Source organism: Panthera onca, chromosome B4 (genome assembly GCF_046562875.1).
Source record: "Panthera onca isolate mPanOnc1 chromosome B4, mPanOnc1 haplotype 2, whole genome shotgun sequence".
In the NCBI taxonomy this organism is placed as follows: domain Eukaryota; kingdom Metazoa; phylum Chordata; class Mammalia; order Carnivora; family Felidae; genus Panthera; species Panthera onca.
The window spans coordinates 70445567-70461600 of NC_138345.1; the positions used below are offsets into that span (position 1 = coordinate 70445567).

The window sequence follows — 16034 nt, forward strand, 5'->3', positions numbered from 1 at the left end:
AAGTGTTAGTTCTATAATTAAAAAACTAGACAAAATTTTGAGAATTATACCATAAGATGTTGCATTAAGATATCAAGGGTCTATAAGGTAGACAAGTCAAATAAAACTGATTTAATAATTAACTACATAATTTATGATAGCCTATCAATAGATACCTGGCTAGCCATGAAAGCTAATAAGATCTAAATTTGTAAACAGGGAAAGATGTTCAGTATGTGTTACATGACAACAGCAGGGGGCAAAGAAGCCCATGTAATATGATTGTCTTTGTGGAACCCACGCAAGAAGAAAAGTCTGGAAGGAAATGTATCAAAAGTTAAAAGTTCTCATCTCTTCGTAATTTCTCATATCGTTTGAGTTTTTACAATGAGCATGCCTAAAGTCAGGAGTAAAAATATCATTTTCATTTTGGAAATGGTAAAAGAACTTTTTAAAATGTACTTGATATTGGTACCTGTTCAGAAATGTATCTTTAATCAATGATTTCCAAATACTCTGGGAAAATATATACTAAAACCCATTAAAAATATTTGACTAGGTGGTTTATTTTGTTCATCTAAAGCCAGTATAAGTCTTATTCTTTTTCATGCATAATATAGGTGGAGTTAGTATTCATTACAATGGCTTTAAAAATTATTCTTCCTATCTCCAGTGTCTACAAGAATGCCAGCGTATGAAGTGCTTGATAATTGACCACCTTCTGCTCAGATAATTCACTAAATGAATGGCTCAGTAATAAGACACAAGCATGGCCAATATAGCAATCTAATTTTGTATCTTTAGATCAACCATATTTTCTAAGAAAACAATAATATACTAGTTTTAGAAAGGTATTAGTTTCAGACATATTGGCATGCATAGGAGATTCTGTTAAAAAATCTGGACTAGTTTCCTATTGCAAATGAGTGATTTAGTCTATTAGAAGAACTTGATTTTACTAAAAATAAATCTTTCTGTATAGTATAGTGAAGTTATATCATCCAACAGGAACAGGGTGAAGTACTCAACTTTCAGTCTTCAGAGATGTTATCATCTCTGCAAGTTTAGAAAATGGGACTTACTTCTCCCCAGCTTCCAAAGTTCCACCGCGGACAAGGTCCTGAATCGCAGCGCTTGGACTCTGGGGGCCTCGCGGCCGCATCGCAATAACTGGCACTCCGTCCGTTTTCATCCTGGCAGACCACGACTCTGTGCTGCACGCCTCCCGCACAGCTACTGGAGCACTGACAAGGAGGACACACACACACCGGAGACACCGCAGCGTCAAATTACACGGTGAAAAGGCATGGGCATTCTGACTCTCCATTCTAAAATCCCCATCACTGGGACAATCTCAACCGAGAAACTCTGCCAGAAACATGAGCGTACTTGAATTTGTCGATGAAAAGGTGCAACAGTAAAGCTGGCAAGAGCAAGTTCACCCCGTTCCTGGGTGTGAAGTAAAAAGGAATTAAAGTTTTAAGATCTCACTAGGAAGGAATTAAAAAAAAAGAAAAAGATCAAGTCTCTCAGCTTTGATATTGCTATTTTTTTGTCTCCTAACTTTTATGTAAAATAGGAGCTATAATTGCCTTTCGTAGTTTCATGATTTTCTACCAGCTTACTGCACTCTTCACGTAATTTCTAGGTTTGATTTTTCTTCACAGACATTTGCAGTCTTACCTATTAGAAGCTTCTTTTTATTATAATGCACTCCAACCAGATTGTTTTTAAGTGCATTCTTCTGTAATCATAATATCACATTAGTGTATAATTCAGTAAGAACTCTGGGGATTTGTAATTTGCATCAAAAATCGCTTAATCCTTTTACGATTTAAACTATTGATCTTCAGATAAACTTCGCATTAAAAGTATTTGATGTCATTACATACCTATCTGTTAAAAGGCTATAACAAAATTAGAGAATTAATATAACTCAATAGAGACGGCTTACTGATCCCCACGGTCCTGTTCTCCATTGATTTCCGCTGATTGACAGATGGACCCTCTGATTTTGATTATCTTCTGGTTTGTGAGTTAATGGAAAATTCCTGCCTGGAAAATGGCTTGGCTGCTCAGAGGAACTTGGAAAGTGACTGTACATGGGTGGGCAGGCTGCCAGGTTACATTCTTGTTCGATCAAAGGGCGAATTGCAGGGTCACAGTAATTCTCATTAATTGGCTGATGGTAGTTGATGCATAAAACTTGTCGAGTTGTTTTTCCATGGCCACAGGAAGCTGAACACTGATCACAAATTTAGCCAACATTTGTAACGTAGTAAATTATATTATACTAAATATTATTTTTTTTTTTCTCCTAAAAATACTTACAGGTGACCAATTCCCAGTTTGCCACTCTCCACAAGGGTTAAAACAGACAGATATCTCAGCAGGTCGGGGTAAATGGGCACAATAGGATTCATCTGCTATTCCATCATAAGCATCACGACAGCTTACATAGCGGGCTTGATTACCTCGTCCACAAGACACAGAGCACTTAAAAAAATAAAAGGATTATACCAACAGGTTACATAGTAGCCCTCCCAAGTAGCTTTTGTTCCAAAGTCTAAAACATGATGTTTCTTGGAAAAAAATTGTAAACTGAGTCAAATAGAGTCAGAGCAATGAATCCCCCTCATCAGTTCAGATCATAAATTTCACAAACACTACTTCTTGGGATACTGATTATTATTAGCTAAAAAAGATACAGAAAACATTTCATAAGACAGCTTATTTTAGGGGTGCCTGGGTGGCTCTGTCAGTCAAGCATCCAACTTTGGCTCAGGTCATGATCTCAGTCTGTGAGTTCGAGTCCCACATGGGGCTCTTGCTGACAGCTCAGAGCCTGGAGCCAGACTCAGATTCTGTGTTGTCCTCTCTCTCTGCCCCTCCCCCACTCACATTCTGTCTCTCTCTCAAAAATAAACAAAAATTTAAAAGTCAGCTTACTTTAAGTAACTTTAAACACCTAACAGAGTCTAAATGATCCCATAAATTATTCAGAGAATACGTGAAGCTTACAAATATAGCTTCTAAGTAAGATTAAAGCAAACCATATACTCCAAAGACATTAACGTTTTCAGTCTAGAAAAACATGAAAATGTGGATAGCTTAAATGAAGGCTGATAAAAAGCCTAATTTCACATCTGCTTCATATAAATATTATCATTCCCCTTTTGTGGATTAGAAAACAGACCCAGAAAACTTCCATTTCTTGCCCAGAGACACAGCACTCCCAAAAGGTACAGCAGGATTTAGCCATTACATCATTTCAGAACCCCACGCCACTCATCAAACTACCTGAGAATGAACACATAACATTCATTTGGCTAACCTAAAGGAACCATTTTGATGTTCTATGGAGGCTTTTAGACAAACACTGTACTTCTTAAAGGATTTCACTTACTGGGGTCCAAGAACCATGTCGCCACTGAGCTATCTTTCCCGTGGGAATAGCTGGCAATGAAGTGGCCCCAATTTTAGGAATAACTGGGCAAGGCATAACCGAACAGTCCTGTTCAAAAGAAAAATGCATCTCAAAATATAAGTTCATCACTCTAATTTATGTTAAATTCTATACTTCATTTCTTCTTCTGCACGTCTAATTTAAAAAGAGCTGAATTACAAGTTAGTGATGCAAAAGTTTTTATTTTTCAGAAGTACCAAGTACTGTCAAGGGCTCCCAGTGGGTAGTATGAATCTGGATTATAAAGTTTGGATTATCCTGTCTGATGGTTGAAAGGAAAGAAGCAAAACTAGCACTAAGCTGAAATATCCTGAATGAACATAGAACACTATTTTCAAGTACACTATTTTCAAGTAAAGTGTTTTACAAAACACTTTAAAACTTCATATGCACCATAGACACTATCCGTGTGCATTTCAAAGGAAAATACCTAACAAATGAGTGATTCAGTGGCAGATCAAGTGTAAAAAAAGCTACAAAACTGGCAACACCAAAAAAGATAAATTCTCCAACACACAGGTACACAAACATGTTTTCAAGGGATAGAAGTAGGAAAAAAAATACGTATGAAATAAGTTTAATACATGAATCCTCCTGTAACAAGTCTTTTTGTTTACTATCCGCGAAGAGGTATCCTTTACCTGCCTATCACTTGGGCGACTAGCTCCGTGGCACGCTCTGTCATCTAAGACTGCACTGAGTAGCTCATTGACACATTTAACAGCACGCATCTGATACCCTCGTCCACATGTGGCTGTGCACTGAAAGGACAGAAGCACTTATCAAATGCCATTGTTCAAAAGTTGTATACATTTTCTTAATATGGTTAATATACTTCCAGATCTTATTAGTGTTTTACATCAGATTCCACACAAAATCAGCAAATGTAATCCATATATATCATTCCATTTAATATAGATAATAAAATTTTGAAGTTAAAATGGACAACTGTTCTATCTTTAAAAAGTTATCAGGGAGGGCTTAGTTGGTTAAACGTATGACTCCTGATTTCGGCTCAGGTCATAACCTCCTGGTTAATGAGTTCGAGCCCTGCATCAGACTCTGAGCTGACAGTGCAGAGCCTGCTTGGGATTCTCTCTCCCTCCTTTCTCTCCCTCTTCCTCCCCGACTTGTGCTCTCTCTCAAAATAAACTTAGAAAAAAAATTCTTAAGTTATGTAAAGTAGTGCCTGGGTGGCTTAGTTGGTTAAGCATCCAACTCCTGATTTTGGCTCAGATCATAATCTTGTGGTCGTGAGGTGGGATGTTCTCTCTCAAAATAAACCAAAAAAAAATAAAAAAATAAAAGCTTTGTAAAAATTTCAATAGAGTCTTGATATGTTGGAGGCAGAGTTCATACAATTTAGGAGAACTAAATATTTTTCAAAATCTACCTGGTGTATGTATGTATGGCTTTTAATACACTAAATTATCTTCAAAGAGATAATGAAAGATGATCATCAAGTTGAATGGAAGAGGAGACAAGGTTTCCCATCCACGGTGACAACCTGCATGGGTTAATGGGCTGCCCATCTTCATCCAGCCTGACCACTGCTCATCCTGCAAATTCCTAGCTGTCTGTTTGGCAAAACTTCTGAACAACAAAACTTAACTCTATCTAAATGCAGTAAAGATAATTTAAGACACAGACAATGAAAATATTTAGAATTTAAACAAAGCTGAAGAATAAATTTGCAGCATTTTAGTGAACAAGTGAAATCAAAAGCAAAGCTGAACTATTTATCACAGCGAAATTGGCACTAAAAAAAATTGTGTAGATAACAGTTCACATTTAGGGTATTTTTCCAAGAAGCCAACCCAAATTTAGCTGCATCCATTGCAAGAGTAAAGACACCATAATTTTTGTGCTATTCTATAAAGATGAATTCAACCAGGAAAATCCTTCTCATATACTCACAGAACCCCACGGTCCGACTTGCCAGGAAGCACACGCATGAAGCTCACATGGCCTTAGAGACTCAGGTTTGGTGCTTGGATTGCAGAGACCATCACTCAAGTGGTCTTCATTCAGCTGACACCACACCTGCCGCTGTTTTGTTCCTTTTCCACATGTAACATGACACTGAAATACAGGTGATTATTTTCAATATTAGTTAACACAAATACCTAAAAAAAAAAAGATCAATTCACACATTGAGATGTACTTGAAAGACCATTCTAAGGACAGTTTCCCTTCACTGCTCCAGAGATATTCAGCAAGTAACATCAGCCACCTCAATCCCACTGCAGCTGTCCATTTGTTCTAGAAAAAGGTACTAAACCTTAGGTTATGTAAATATCTCAGGGTACTGTCAACACTGGGACTTTCTTATGAAAATGGTTAGATATTCAACACTAATGTTACCGTTGCCAGATAGTATATGATTTAAATAATTTAAGAACCATTAATTTGTGATTGCCTTGATAATACATTTATAGAGCAAGAACAAATTACTTTTCTTTAGAGCCTTCGAGCACAAAGCTTTCCTGTAGAAAATTTTAACGTTCTTAGCCTCATCTTTTTAATGTTACCTCACTCCACTCACTAGTAGCCCAACTGGGGCAGGAAAATTCATTGCAATTCTCTGTCGTCACGCGAGGAAGCTCTTGGCATTCTCTGTTAGCAAGACGGTGGCCAAAGTTATTTATACAGTAAGATTCTCGAGACCTTTCCCCTCCTCCACAACTCCTAGAACACTGACAAAACAAAACGAAAACAGTGTGACCTATGGGAAGAATGAAGATTTTAACAAAAATATATTTTAATAATAATTAAATAATTAAATAACAAATTTTTAATAAGAAAAGAGAGGCAACTTTTCTTAAGTAATACTGGTTATTTGTACCTGGGACCATTCTGAATAATGCCATCTTGTTAAGACACAGTCACCATGGCAGGGTTCTCGTGTGGGAGGTTTAAGTTGGTCACCACAGTAGTGGTCATCTACTGGAACAGTCTGTCCTTTATGAATGGAATACTTCATGCAGTGAACATCTAAGGACCTATATCCTTGACCACAATGGGATGAGCATTCACTTTTGCCAATGATGTGCCACCTAGAAAAAAGGAGGTTATTTTACTCAGGGATGCTAATTAATGCAGTTTAAAAAAATGGATTCAGGGGCGCCTGGGTGGCTCAGTCAGTTAGGTGTCTGATTTCAGCTCAGGTCATGATCTCACAGCCTGTGAGTTTGAGCCCCGCATCGGGCTCTGTGCTGACAGCTCAGAGACTGGAGCCTGTTTTGGATTCCGTGTCTCCCTCTCTCTCTGACCCTCCCCCGTTCATGCTCTGTCTCTGTCTCAAAAATAAACGTTAGAAAAAAATTTTTTAAAAAATGGATTCAGAGAAACTCTTGCATACATTTTTTAAAATGGTTAGAATTGATGAACAAGCCACCTGAAGATACTTGATATATCATTAATTTAGATGAAAAATTCTGAGATAAACCCAAACTTCCATTTTTATAGATGAGAAAATGAGGCTTAGGGATATGTGTTCACATGGTAGAAATGGTGAACTTTTGATAAAAATCATTTTCCCCACGAATAAAATCTAACTCTCTAAGTATATAAAAATGGAGGTTGTCTGGTTAAAGCTGGAGATAGGGAGCCAGCACTATAGCTGGTGACTTCATTCTGACTTTTGGTGGTGGTTTGGGAGGTAGGTCCAAGAAACCCCAATCTTTCCCAAAAAACCTTTGCCAACAACTGGTCTAGATCAAGATTACCCAATTACTTAGTGGCAGGTTTAAGACTGAATATATTTAACTCATCAGGTAGAATCTCACTATGCAATCACTCAAAATGATCAGGGAATATCTGGGAATCTGACTCTATCAGTAAGACAAAGCCTTTAGAAGTTGGAAAACTAGGTTTTTGTAAAGCATATCCCATTTCTCATTCTTGTACTCTGTTTTTAGACAGGTCTGCAGAGAAAACTTTTTTTCTGCAAGTAAGAATCTGCTAGTTTTAGCCAAACTATCCCAATTATATATAGTCTAGCCATCTATCCAGCAATATGGGTGCACCAGTATAATGAAGCATAGAGTTCACGGAGTTCAATTCCCAGTAGCACCTCAAGGATTACCTGGTGCTTCACTCCACGAGTGGATGAGATTTCTTCAAGCAGTTCTTTCCACTATGTCTTTAAACAACATATACAAAAATTACCATTCTTGCTGAACAAGAGGTTTTGGCCACCCCTGAATCTTAATGGTCACTTGCTAAACGGGGTTGTTCTTAGCTTTACGGTAAGACCAATATGCCCCTCTCCCGCAAAAGACAGGAAATTTAGAAGTGGAAATTCCCCTGCCCCATAATGTAGGATCACATTTCTTAATGTTTAATGGACAAAATATTGGGAAGACTGAGGAACCAATCTACTAATTCTTTAATCCTCAAACTTTAAAAGTTTATTGGCTCATGAGTTCACCATCATTCTACAAAACTTATTGTTTCAGATCTTCAAACCACAGATTTTAAGATTAGAGTTTACTTATATATTTATTTTATAAATTTGTTTCCATTTCCTAGATAGAAGTTTGAGGTATTCATCAAATACTATGAATAAACTGCCAAGTTTCACTTGCCAAGTTTCACAGTAAGTTATCGAGCCTGTAATTTTGTATTAGCTGGGACAAAGGATAGACATTAACATACATGGCCATTCAAGCAGGCACTGCACTAGATGCTTTAGATGCTTTATGTCTTAGTTCACTTATGGATTTTAACTTGGTTACTTTACACATACACCGATTATATTACACATTTTTTTTTTTTACCTTAGTTCACAGTCTGTATTGCACCTTTCAGTCACAAACAATGGAAGTGGTAAGTGGTCACATCTCTGATCAGAAACCACCATATGATCACTCTTCCGAACGCAGGCAATTTTTCTTCTATGAAGACCTTGGCCATTGTCAAAGGAAAATTAGAAATCAAAGGAAAAATTCTCTTAAGCAGATGTTGTAGGATTATTTAATTCTGCTAATAGCCTGAAGGATTTAGCTAAGAAAGCAAAAAAAAAAAAAAAAAAAATTCCAATAGGATAGACTAGCATTTTAGTCAGGAATGACTTTCTAGAGTCATTCCTGAAGACTGAAAGTTTGCTTAGTAAAGAAACTTAAGGAGGGCAGGCCAGGTGTGGAGGAGAAAGAAATGCATTAGAGATGGCTGGAGTGGTTGTTAGTGGAGAAATGAGTGATCAGGGTTGGCAATGATGCTACGTAGTACATTGCTGTCCCCCATTATTTGCTTTCCTTTTCCTAGAAGAAAATTGTACATCTCCACTTGCTACAATGTTATAACTGCCTTTGGGAGGAATATACTTCCTTGTTCATGGACACTGGCTTATGCCAACCAGCTGCAAAAGTCTGTGACCTTTCCACTTGTAAGCAGAAGCGCTAAAAGCCATAATATGTTTCTGCCCAGCTCACTTCCCCTTTTCTGTCTCTAAAACAGCCTTCCCCAGGTGGGGTGATCTTTCAGCCCGGAATCATGAATGAAAAGACACGGACAATAAAAAGACCACTGGTTGCCAAGTTTGAGGGGGCATGGAGGGATTTTTAGGGCACTTAAAGTATTCTTCATGATACTGTAATAGTGGCTACACACCATTAAAAATTTGTCAGAACCCATAATATGCACAACACAGAGTGAACCCTAACGTAAACTATGGAACTTTAAGTATGCATCAATTGTAACAAATGTGCCACATTAATTCAAGATGTTTATAGATGAACTGCAGGGAGGGAGGAGGTGAAAATTTGTGAATTTTCTATACTTTCTGCTCAATTTTTCTATAAACCCAAAACTGCCCTAAAAAGGTGGTCTTAAGTTAAAAATGACATGGATGTAGATACCAAGCTAAGAAGAGTCATAGCCAATTAGCAGCTAAAACACAGCATGAGCAAGAAATAAACTTTTGGTTTTCAGAGCCATTGGATTTGCTAGTTCGTTGTATGCAGTATAACCAGAGAAAAAGCAAACTAAGAAGAGATATAATGGGTCCGAGTAGACAGAACTTTACACTTTCTGCAATGTGGAGACAGGAAGACTTTCAGCAGTCAGTGACACGATCAAGTTTCTGTTTCATCAAAGTTCAACTGTATGCTTCCCGTTAGCTAAACATGAACATGCATGTTTATTCCTTCCTAAATACCATCTGAAATAACCATAAGGAATTTTGAAAAGGCACTAACCTAAAAGAACAAAAAGATTAAAAAAAGAAACAGTAGGCAAGAAAAGCAAATTTTAAATATGAAAAGTAGATGGATACAACTAACAGAGCCAAGAAAGCTGAAACTTAAGCCTATGGAGGGGACAAATGAATAAAGAAACTAACCATTCATGCCAAAGAATAAAAGAAAATCCCAGGAATTGAAAACACTAAGTTCCTCTGAAGAGGTGAATGTGTGAGGGGTAGGCCTGAAAAAAATGGAGAACTGATTGAAAAGTATTTACAAAGAACAGTTAGACCCCCTACCCTTCTAGTTAAGAGTGGCACTGTCCAATAAAAACAGAATGTGAGCCATGTGTGTGATTTCACATTTTCTAGTAGTCACGTTAAATAAAGTAAAAAGACATAGGCAAAATGAAAATTTATGTTTAGCCTCAAGTATCTAAAATATCATTTTATGAATATGAAAACTACAATATATTTTACAGCTTTTTCATACTGAGTTCTCAAAATCCATTGGCATTTCACACTTATACCACATTTCAATGGGTGAGCTACATTTGGCTGGTGGCTACCCTATTGGGTAGCAAAGCTCTAGAGAGGTGAACCTAAGGACACAGACATAGCTTAGGGAAGTTGGTGAAGCACTGTGCCCACAAAGGGGGAATTAAGTAAAAGTCTCCATAGTGAATGAGGAGAACCAGGCCTACTGGAATCTTTCTTTCCATTTCCCTCCAGCATCGAGCCAAATTTATGGTTCCACAGTCTCCCTGCTGACCATTTGAAGATGAAAAGATTCCTCTCTTGAGAGGCTCTTTAGCCCCCCCAAAATCAACTGACAATGACATGTGGGGCTTCTCCCCCAATGACACATGAAAGGGTCATTTTGTGATCCATTATTCTATAATGAGGTCTTACTTGACTTGTCTGACCAACACAGAACTTGTAGCATTTTAGCCTTAAATATCAACAGCAAAGTATCAGCAGACATTTCAGGAAATCCACTAACACAAAAGAGACCAAAATAAAAACAAAGGCTAAAATGAAACAGGTCAGAGAGAAAATTTAAAGACTATGATTAATATGGTCAGAGACACAGATATGACACATTTATGAAACAAAATCAAGAGGTTATGAGCAAAAACATTAACCACGTAAATTCAGATCAGTCGAGGAGATTGAATGTCCAAAATATACACATTTCAGAAAAGTGGAGGAGAAAATTTAATGCGAGGAAATTATCAAAGAAATTATGCAGTAAAATTTCTCAAGTCAAAGAATTCATTTCCAAATGTGAATGCCATCCTAATGACCTAGGAAAATAGATGAAAAAAAAACACCAACATCAAGGCCAATTGTCCCGAAACTTCATACCACTAGAATTAGAGAGGAGCCACAAAACTACCACAGTGGAAAGTGTCACATAGAAACACAGGCAATCAGAAAAGATGACTGTCAAAATTCTAAAGGACAATCATCTAACTTACAATTTATCCCAAACTACTGATCAAATGTGAAAGGAGAATAATGGTACTTTCAGATAAGAAAGGTCTCAAAACAAAAACAAAACAAAAACAAAAAAACACCATAACACCACACCACCACCACAACAAAAAACAACTACCTCTGTTTCCCAAGAATATCCTGAGGAATATGTTCCACCAGTGGGAAGTAAAAGAATGCATGGGATTTAGAAAACCAGGAATCCAACACAAAGTAAAAGAGAATCCCAGAAAAATAATGAAGCAGAAGTTCAAGAGGGTAGCCATGTATCAGGACTAAAAGCAACACAACCAAATTAGAGCAAGAGAAAAGAGGGCCACAATAACAGATGAAAAAGTACAGGATAATTGAAACTGACAGATTATGTTATGTACTTGAAAATATGAAAATGACATTTATAGCTCTCACAAAGTCTGGGAACGGAGGACATTCCATACACAGAAAAGACTGAAGGAATTTCATTTTAGACAAACTAAAAAGTTACACATAAAGAGGGAATATCATCATAGTACGCTATGTGGTAAATCAACTAATAGCTTTTCCCCTCTAGCACAAAATTATTTAAGAGACCGCTGTGCAGTTCAGAGTCCCAAACCATTTCATCAGGTCTTGTCGAACCTTCCATTTGGAGCTTGCTGTTCTTTACTTGGTATGTCCCTCCCCCCACCTCCCGCCATTTTAGAAGGTTCCTTCACTCACCTGATGTTTGTGCTTATTCCTAGCTCCCCATATCTACTGCCACAGCCCAGCATGCCTAGTGGGTGCTGCAATGCCGTTCCCCGCTTCCCAAATCTCCATTCCCTTCTGTAAGGAAATCTAGGGTCCCTCTGTCAAAATCAACGTCTCCTCCTGTGTTACTATTTTTCCTCCTTCCAGTGTTTATCCTAGTCAGTCTTGCACCATCTACAGCAGCCTCCCTCCAGAGACGCTGTCCTGACAAAAACATCTGTTCCCATGCAAGCATTCTGAGTACCACTATCCCAGCATCACAGGACCAAGTCTGTGATTTTTTTCTGAAGAGGACACCACCATTTCCTCGGTACCTTGAGGTCAGTTTGTTAGTGTGTCCCTCACATTCCCATCACCTCTATGGCTACTGCGTCTGGCAACCCACCTTATTTCAGCTCATTTCCACATGGTTCTAAGAACCCCCTCCTCTGAATCACTGCTCCCCTAAATTCTCAAACCTCTTCTCTAGGCCCCGTGAGAACTACTTTCCAGTGCATAAATTTCCCTGCTCCTTCAGGCTGAATCTCCTCACAGCCTGCTCCACCTTTCCTGTGGCTCTCTGTGCATACCTGTCACATTACATTCACTACTGTAAGCCAAGAAAATCTACTCGTGCTGGTTTCATCCACCAGAAGGTAAAACTTGAATGCAGGACTGGGGTCTTACTTTGAAACAAAGCAGTCCCTCAAATTTAACTGATTTTTAAAAGTATTACACCATTAAGTATACACAATTACAGATTTCCCAAAGACCCCACTCTTCATTTTCTTTCCCTACTGTAAATGCCCCTGGCTTTTCCATTTCAAACTGTTCCTCTTTCAGGGATTCATGCCATCAGTACAAAATATATTTCCCTGTGTTCATGGAAGGAAGACAGAGGAACGGAATAATGTCAGACCCCTAACACTGGAAGGAGACAGGTTATTAGGAGAGTGTATGGAGGGGAGTGGAGGAGAGGGAAATCATATACAATACTACCCCTCATCTGTGGTTTTGCTCTCTGTACTTTCAGTCACCTGCAGTCAACTGTGGTCCAGAAGATGATCCACCTTCTAATGTACCTTGGCAAGGGTCAGTATAGCCTAATGCTGTCACAAAGCCTACAGCATTCACCTCACTTCCATCCCATCACAAAAGCATTTTATCACCTCACATCACCACAAGGAGGGGGAGTACAGTACAATAAAGTTTGCAACAACATTCACAGAACTTTTAAGTACAGGTAACCCTTGATCAATATAGGCTTGAACTGTATGGCTCCGTTCACTTATTTTTTTTTTTTTTTTTTGATAAATACATTACTGTACCATAAATGTATTTTCTCTTATGATTTTAACATTCTTTCCTTCAGTTTACTTTACTGTGAAACTACAGCATATAATACATGCAACATACAAAATACATGTTAATCAACTGCTTGTTATCAGTAAAGCTTCCAGTGAAGAGTAACCTATTAGTTAAAATTAGTAGTCAAGAGTTATATATCAATTTTTAACCGCATGGGTGTTGGTACTCCTAATTTGTGTGTTGTTCAAGAGTCAAATGTATATTGTTGTAATTGTTCAATTTTATTGCCAGTTAGTGTTAATCTCTTACTGTGCCTAATTTATAGATTAACCTTTATCATAGGTATGTATGTATAGGAAAAAAAAAACATAGCACATAAGAGGTTATATACCATCCTCAGTTTCAAGCATCTAGTGGAGGTCTTTTGGAATGTATCCTCCATCAATAAGGGGGGGATGAATGTACAAGTTAGAGAAATTTCTTGTGACAGAGAAAGAATGAAAAAATGCAGTAAGAGAAAATGCCTGAAAAGGTAGAGATAGAAAAGGCTGTTAAGTATAAGAATGAGTGGGGAGAAAAGTCAGAGATAAAAGAAACCTTTGTGTGTCTTCATGATGGTGTGTGTGTGGGTGTGGGTGTGTGTGTGTGTGTGTGTGTGTGTGTAGACAGTTGGGGAATTCCAGAGGCAGAAAGCCCCCAAAGTATCCCAAGTTATATGAGCATACACACACTTCTGCTTCCTTTACTTAATTCCAGGGTACCTTGACACATCTTGGTACAGTCTTGCCATGGTCCATGCGGATCCCAAGCGAATAGGTCGCTCTTCTCTTCCACAGGGATATTGAAGGAATATCGTACATCAGGGTTGTATAAATTACCCACACACAAAACCTCAAAAATACACAGGAGCATATAATTAATTCATAAAAATATATTATTGAAAGACATCATTATTATATTTAATAAACGCAAAGCCCTTAACCATCAACTTACTAACGGGATTAAAACTAAGTCTTATTAAGGACCCCTGAGAATTTACCTGCAGAACAATCTCTTCCTCCAGCCGATCAGTACTATTAATTCTTTCAATTGAGCTGTTTGAACCACTGTATTCAAAAATAGCTCCTTGTATGTTGATTTCTTTTTTTGACATACTTACAACAAAATTCCCGTTTAAAAGAAAATTCCCCTGAGTGTCAGATAATGCTGTAAAAGAATAGCACCCATGAAATAGAAAAACAGTACAGTCAACAGCACAGTATTTAAACTTTAAAATTCAAGTCCTTTTCTGAAATTAATGTAAATTAATTTGTAAAACAAATTTTATTTTACTGTAATGTGTTATCTAATCCATACTTAGGGAAAAACTATAGCCTATCAGTTTAGGATATTAAATTCACCCTGAGAAGATCTTTCATGAGGCCTGCAGTTTTAGAGGGGACATAGAGGAAGAAGGAAAACAGAAATCATAGACCCAGAAGACACATCAGCTCAATCAGTTTTGGTCATGGATGGTGAGGCAAGAAAGAACATCTAGACTGCTGCAGTGTTCCATTTATACTTGTCTTGGAAAAAATGTACAAAGCTATAAAATTCTAGGGGTCTATATTCTAAAAGGCCATCCAATGGCCATACTATTCTCTATATAAATGTCTGGATCTTTTTCATGGAGAGGCACTATGGCTACTGACACACGTACATGACTGCTTTCCAGAATACTCCTATCTCCCCTTCTGTTCATGCCCCGTGTTCTCATTCCCATGAGGTGTTAATATAAGCATATCAAATACATGTATGTGTATATTTATCCACTATATATTTGTACATACATAAAGTAGTATAGTATATACTCACAATTAGTTACTTTTAAAATCTAAACTGGCCTGGTGTCCACAGTAGTAGGGTAGTAAGATGAACCAAATTTGGCCTGAGAACAATGGGTTTATATTCATATGGTTCTATGTGATCTTGGACAAACCAGTTGCTTAGTTTCCTAACTGCACCAGGAATATTAATTCCTACTTCACAGTCTTTTGAATCAGGATCAAATATAGAAAATGTTTGTAGAAACGTGTAAGTTGTAAAGCACTGTGTTTTTTTAATTTTCAAGAGGATGTCTAATATTTCAATTGTTATGCTAATAAAAACTCCGTACTAATCAAGCACTATTTTGCTTCCTTTACTTATATACTTTTCAGTAGAACAATAAGCTTTCCAGAAAACATCTGTGTGGCCCTCCAGAGAACCTCACCCAAAGCACACAAGTTACCGAGGGCTAGACTTCTTAATGAATACAACACCCCTGGACAAAGCAATCTTGAAGGGATTATTGCCAAATAAATTTGGACTATAGTCCATAGTATGGACTACAATGACGGTCTTCATATTTTCCTGAGTCCAATGAAAAACCAGTAAAGCTCTAGACATATCCTCTATAATGAAAATTCCTCTAATGAGTTTGTACTTTATCCAAAGTGCATAGGCCTATTTACAGAACTTTCAGTCATATTATAATTAAGGGAAATAAAATTTACTGAGAAAAAAAAACATACATTTTACTACTTTTGGTTACCAAAGCTGATTTTATAAATATGCTTCCAAATCCCTTCTAATAATTTCACCTATTTGCTCAAGTTAGACTTTGACAGTCCCATTAGTACCTCTCTTATAAAGTATATCGATACCTTATTGGTAAACATTTCTAGTTTTTAAACTTGGGCAGAACCTGTTGTCCATTCCTAGGAAGATACAAATATCTACATTTGGAACCTAAGAGCAGCATATTAAATATCTACAATATGGTTGCATATATATCTATGTACATGCACCTAGGTACTATTTTTGGCAAAGGAAAAGAAATGCAACAAAATGAAAAAGGAAAATATCAAAATA

The 16034-nt window shown here is 37.4% G+C and overlaps 1 protein-coding gene across 3 annotated transcripts in view; it reads right to left on the reverse strand.

Annotated features, from left to right (window-relative positions):
- The window catches only part of ADAMTS20 (ADAM metallopeptidase with thrombospondin type 1 motif 20), a 178731-nt gene that overhangs the window by 72889 nt on the left and 89808 nt on the right, over nucleotides 1-16034 (reverse strand). For all 3 annotated transcript variants that reach the window (XM_060657892.3, XM_060657893.3, XM_060657890.3), the window contains exons 17-27: nucleotides 14182-14348; nucleotides 13904-14033; nucleotides 8227-8353; nucleotides 6291-6501; nucleotides 5977-6141; nucleotides 5363-5527; nucleotides 4087-4206; nucleotides 3386-3493; nucleotides 2311-2475; nucleotides 1934-2224; nucleotides 1062-1223 (exon numbers count right to left, since the gene is read on the reverse strand). In XM_060657892.3, the coding sequence (XP_060513875.3) occupies nucleotides 1062-1223; nucleotides 1934-2224; nucleotides 2311-2475; nucleotides 3386-3493; nucleotides 4087-4206; nucleotides 5363-5527; nucleotides 5977-6141; nucleotides 6291-6501; nucleotides 8227-8353; nucleotides 13904-14033; nucleotides 14182-14348 (1811 nt within the window). The remainder of the gene's footprint in view (nucleotides 1-1061; nucleotides 1224-1933; nucleotides 2225-2310; nucleotides 2476-3385; nucleotides 3494-4086; nucleotides 4207-5362; nucleotides 5528-5976; nucleotides 6142-6290; nucleotides 6502-8226; nucleotides 8354-13903; nucleotides 14034-14181; nucleotides 14349-16034) is intronic.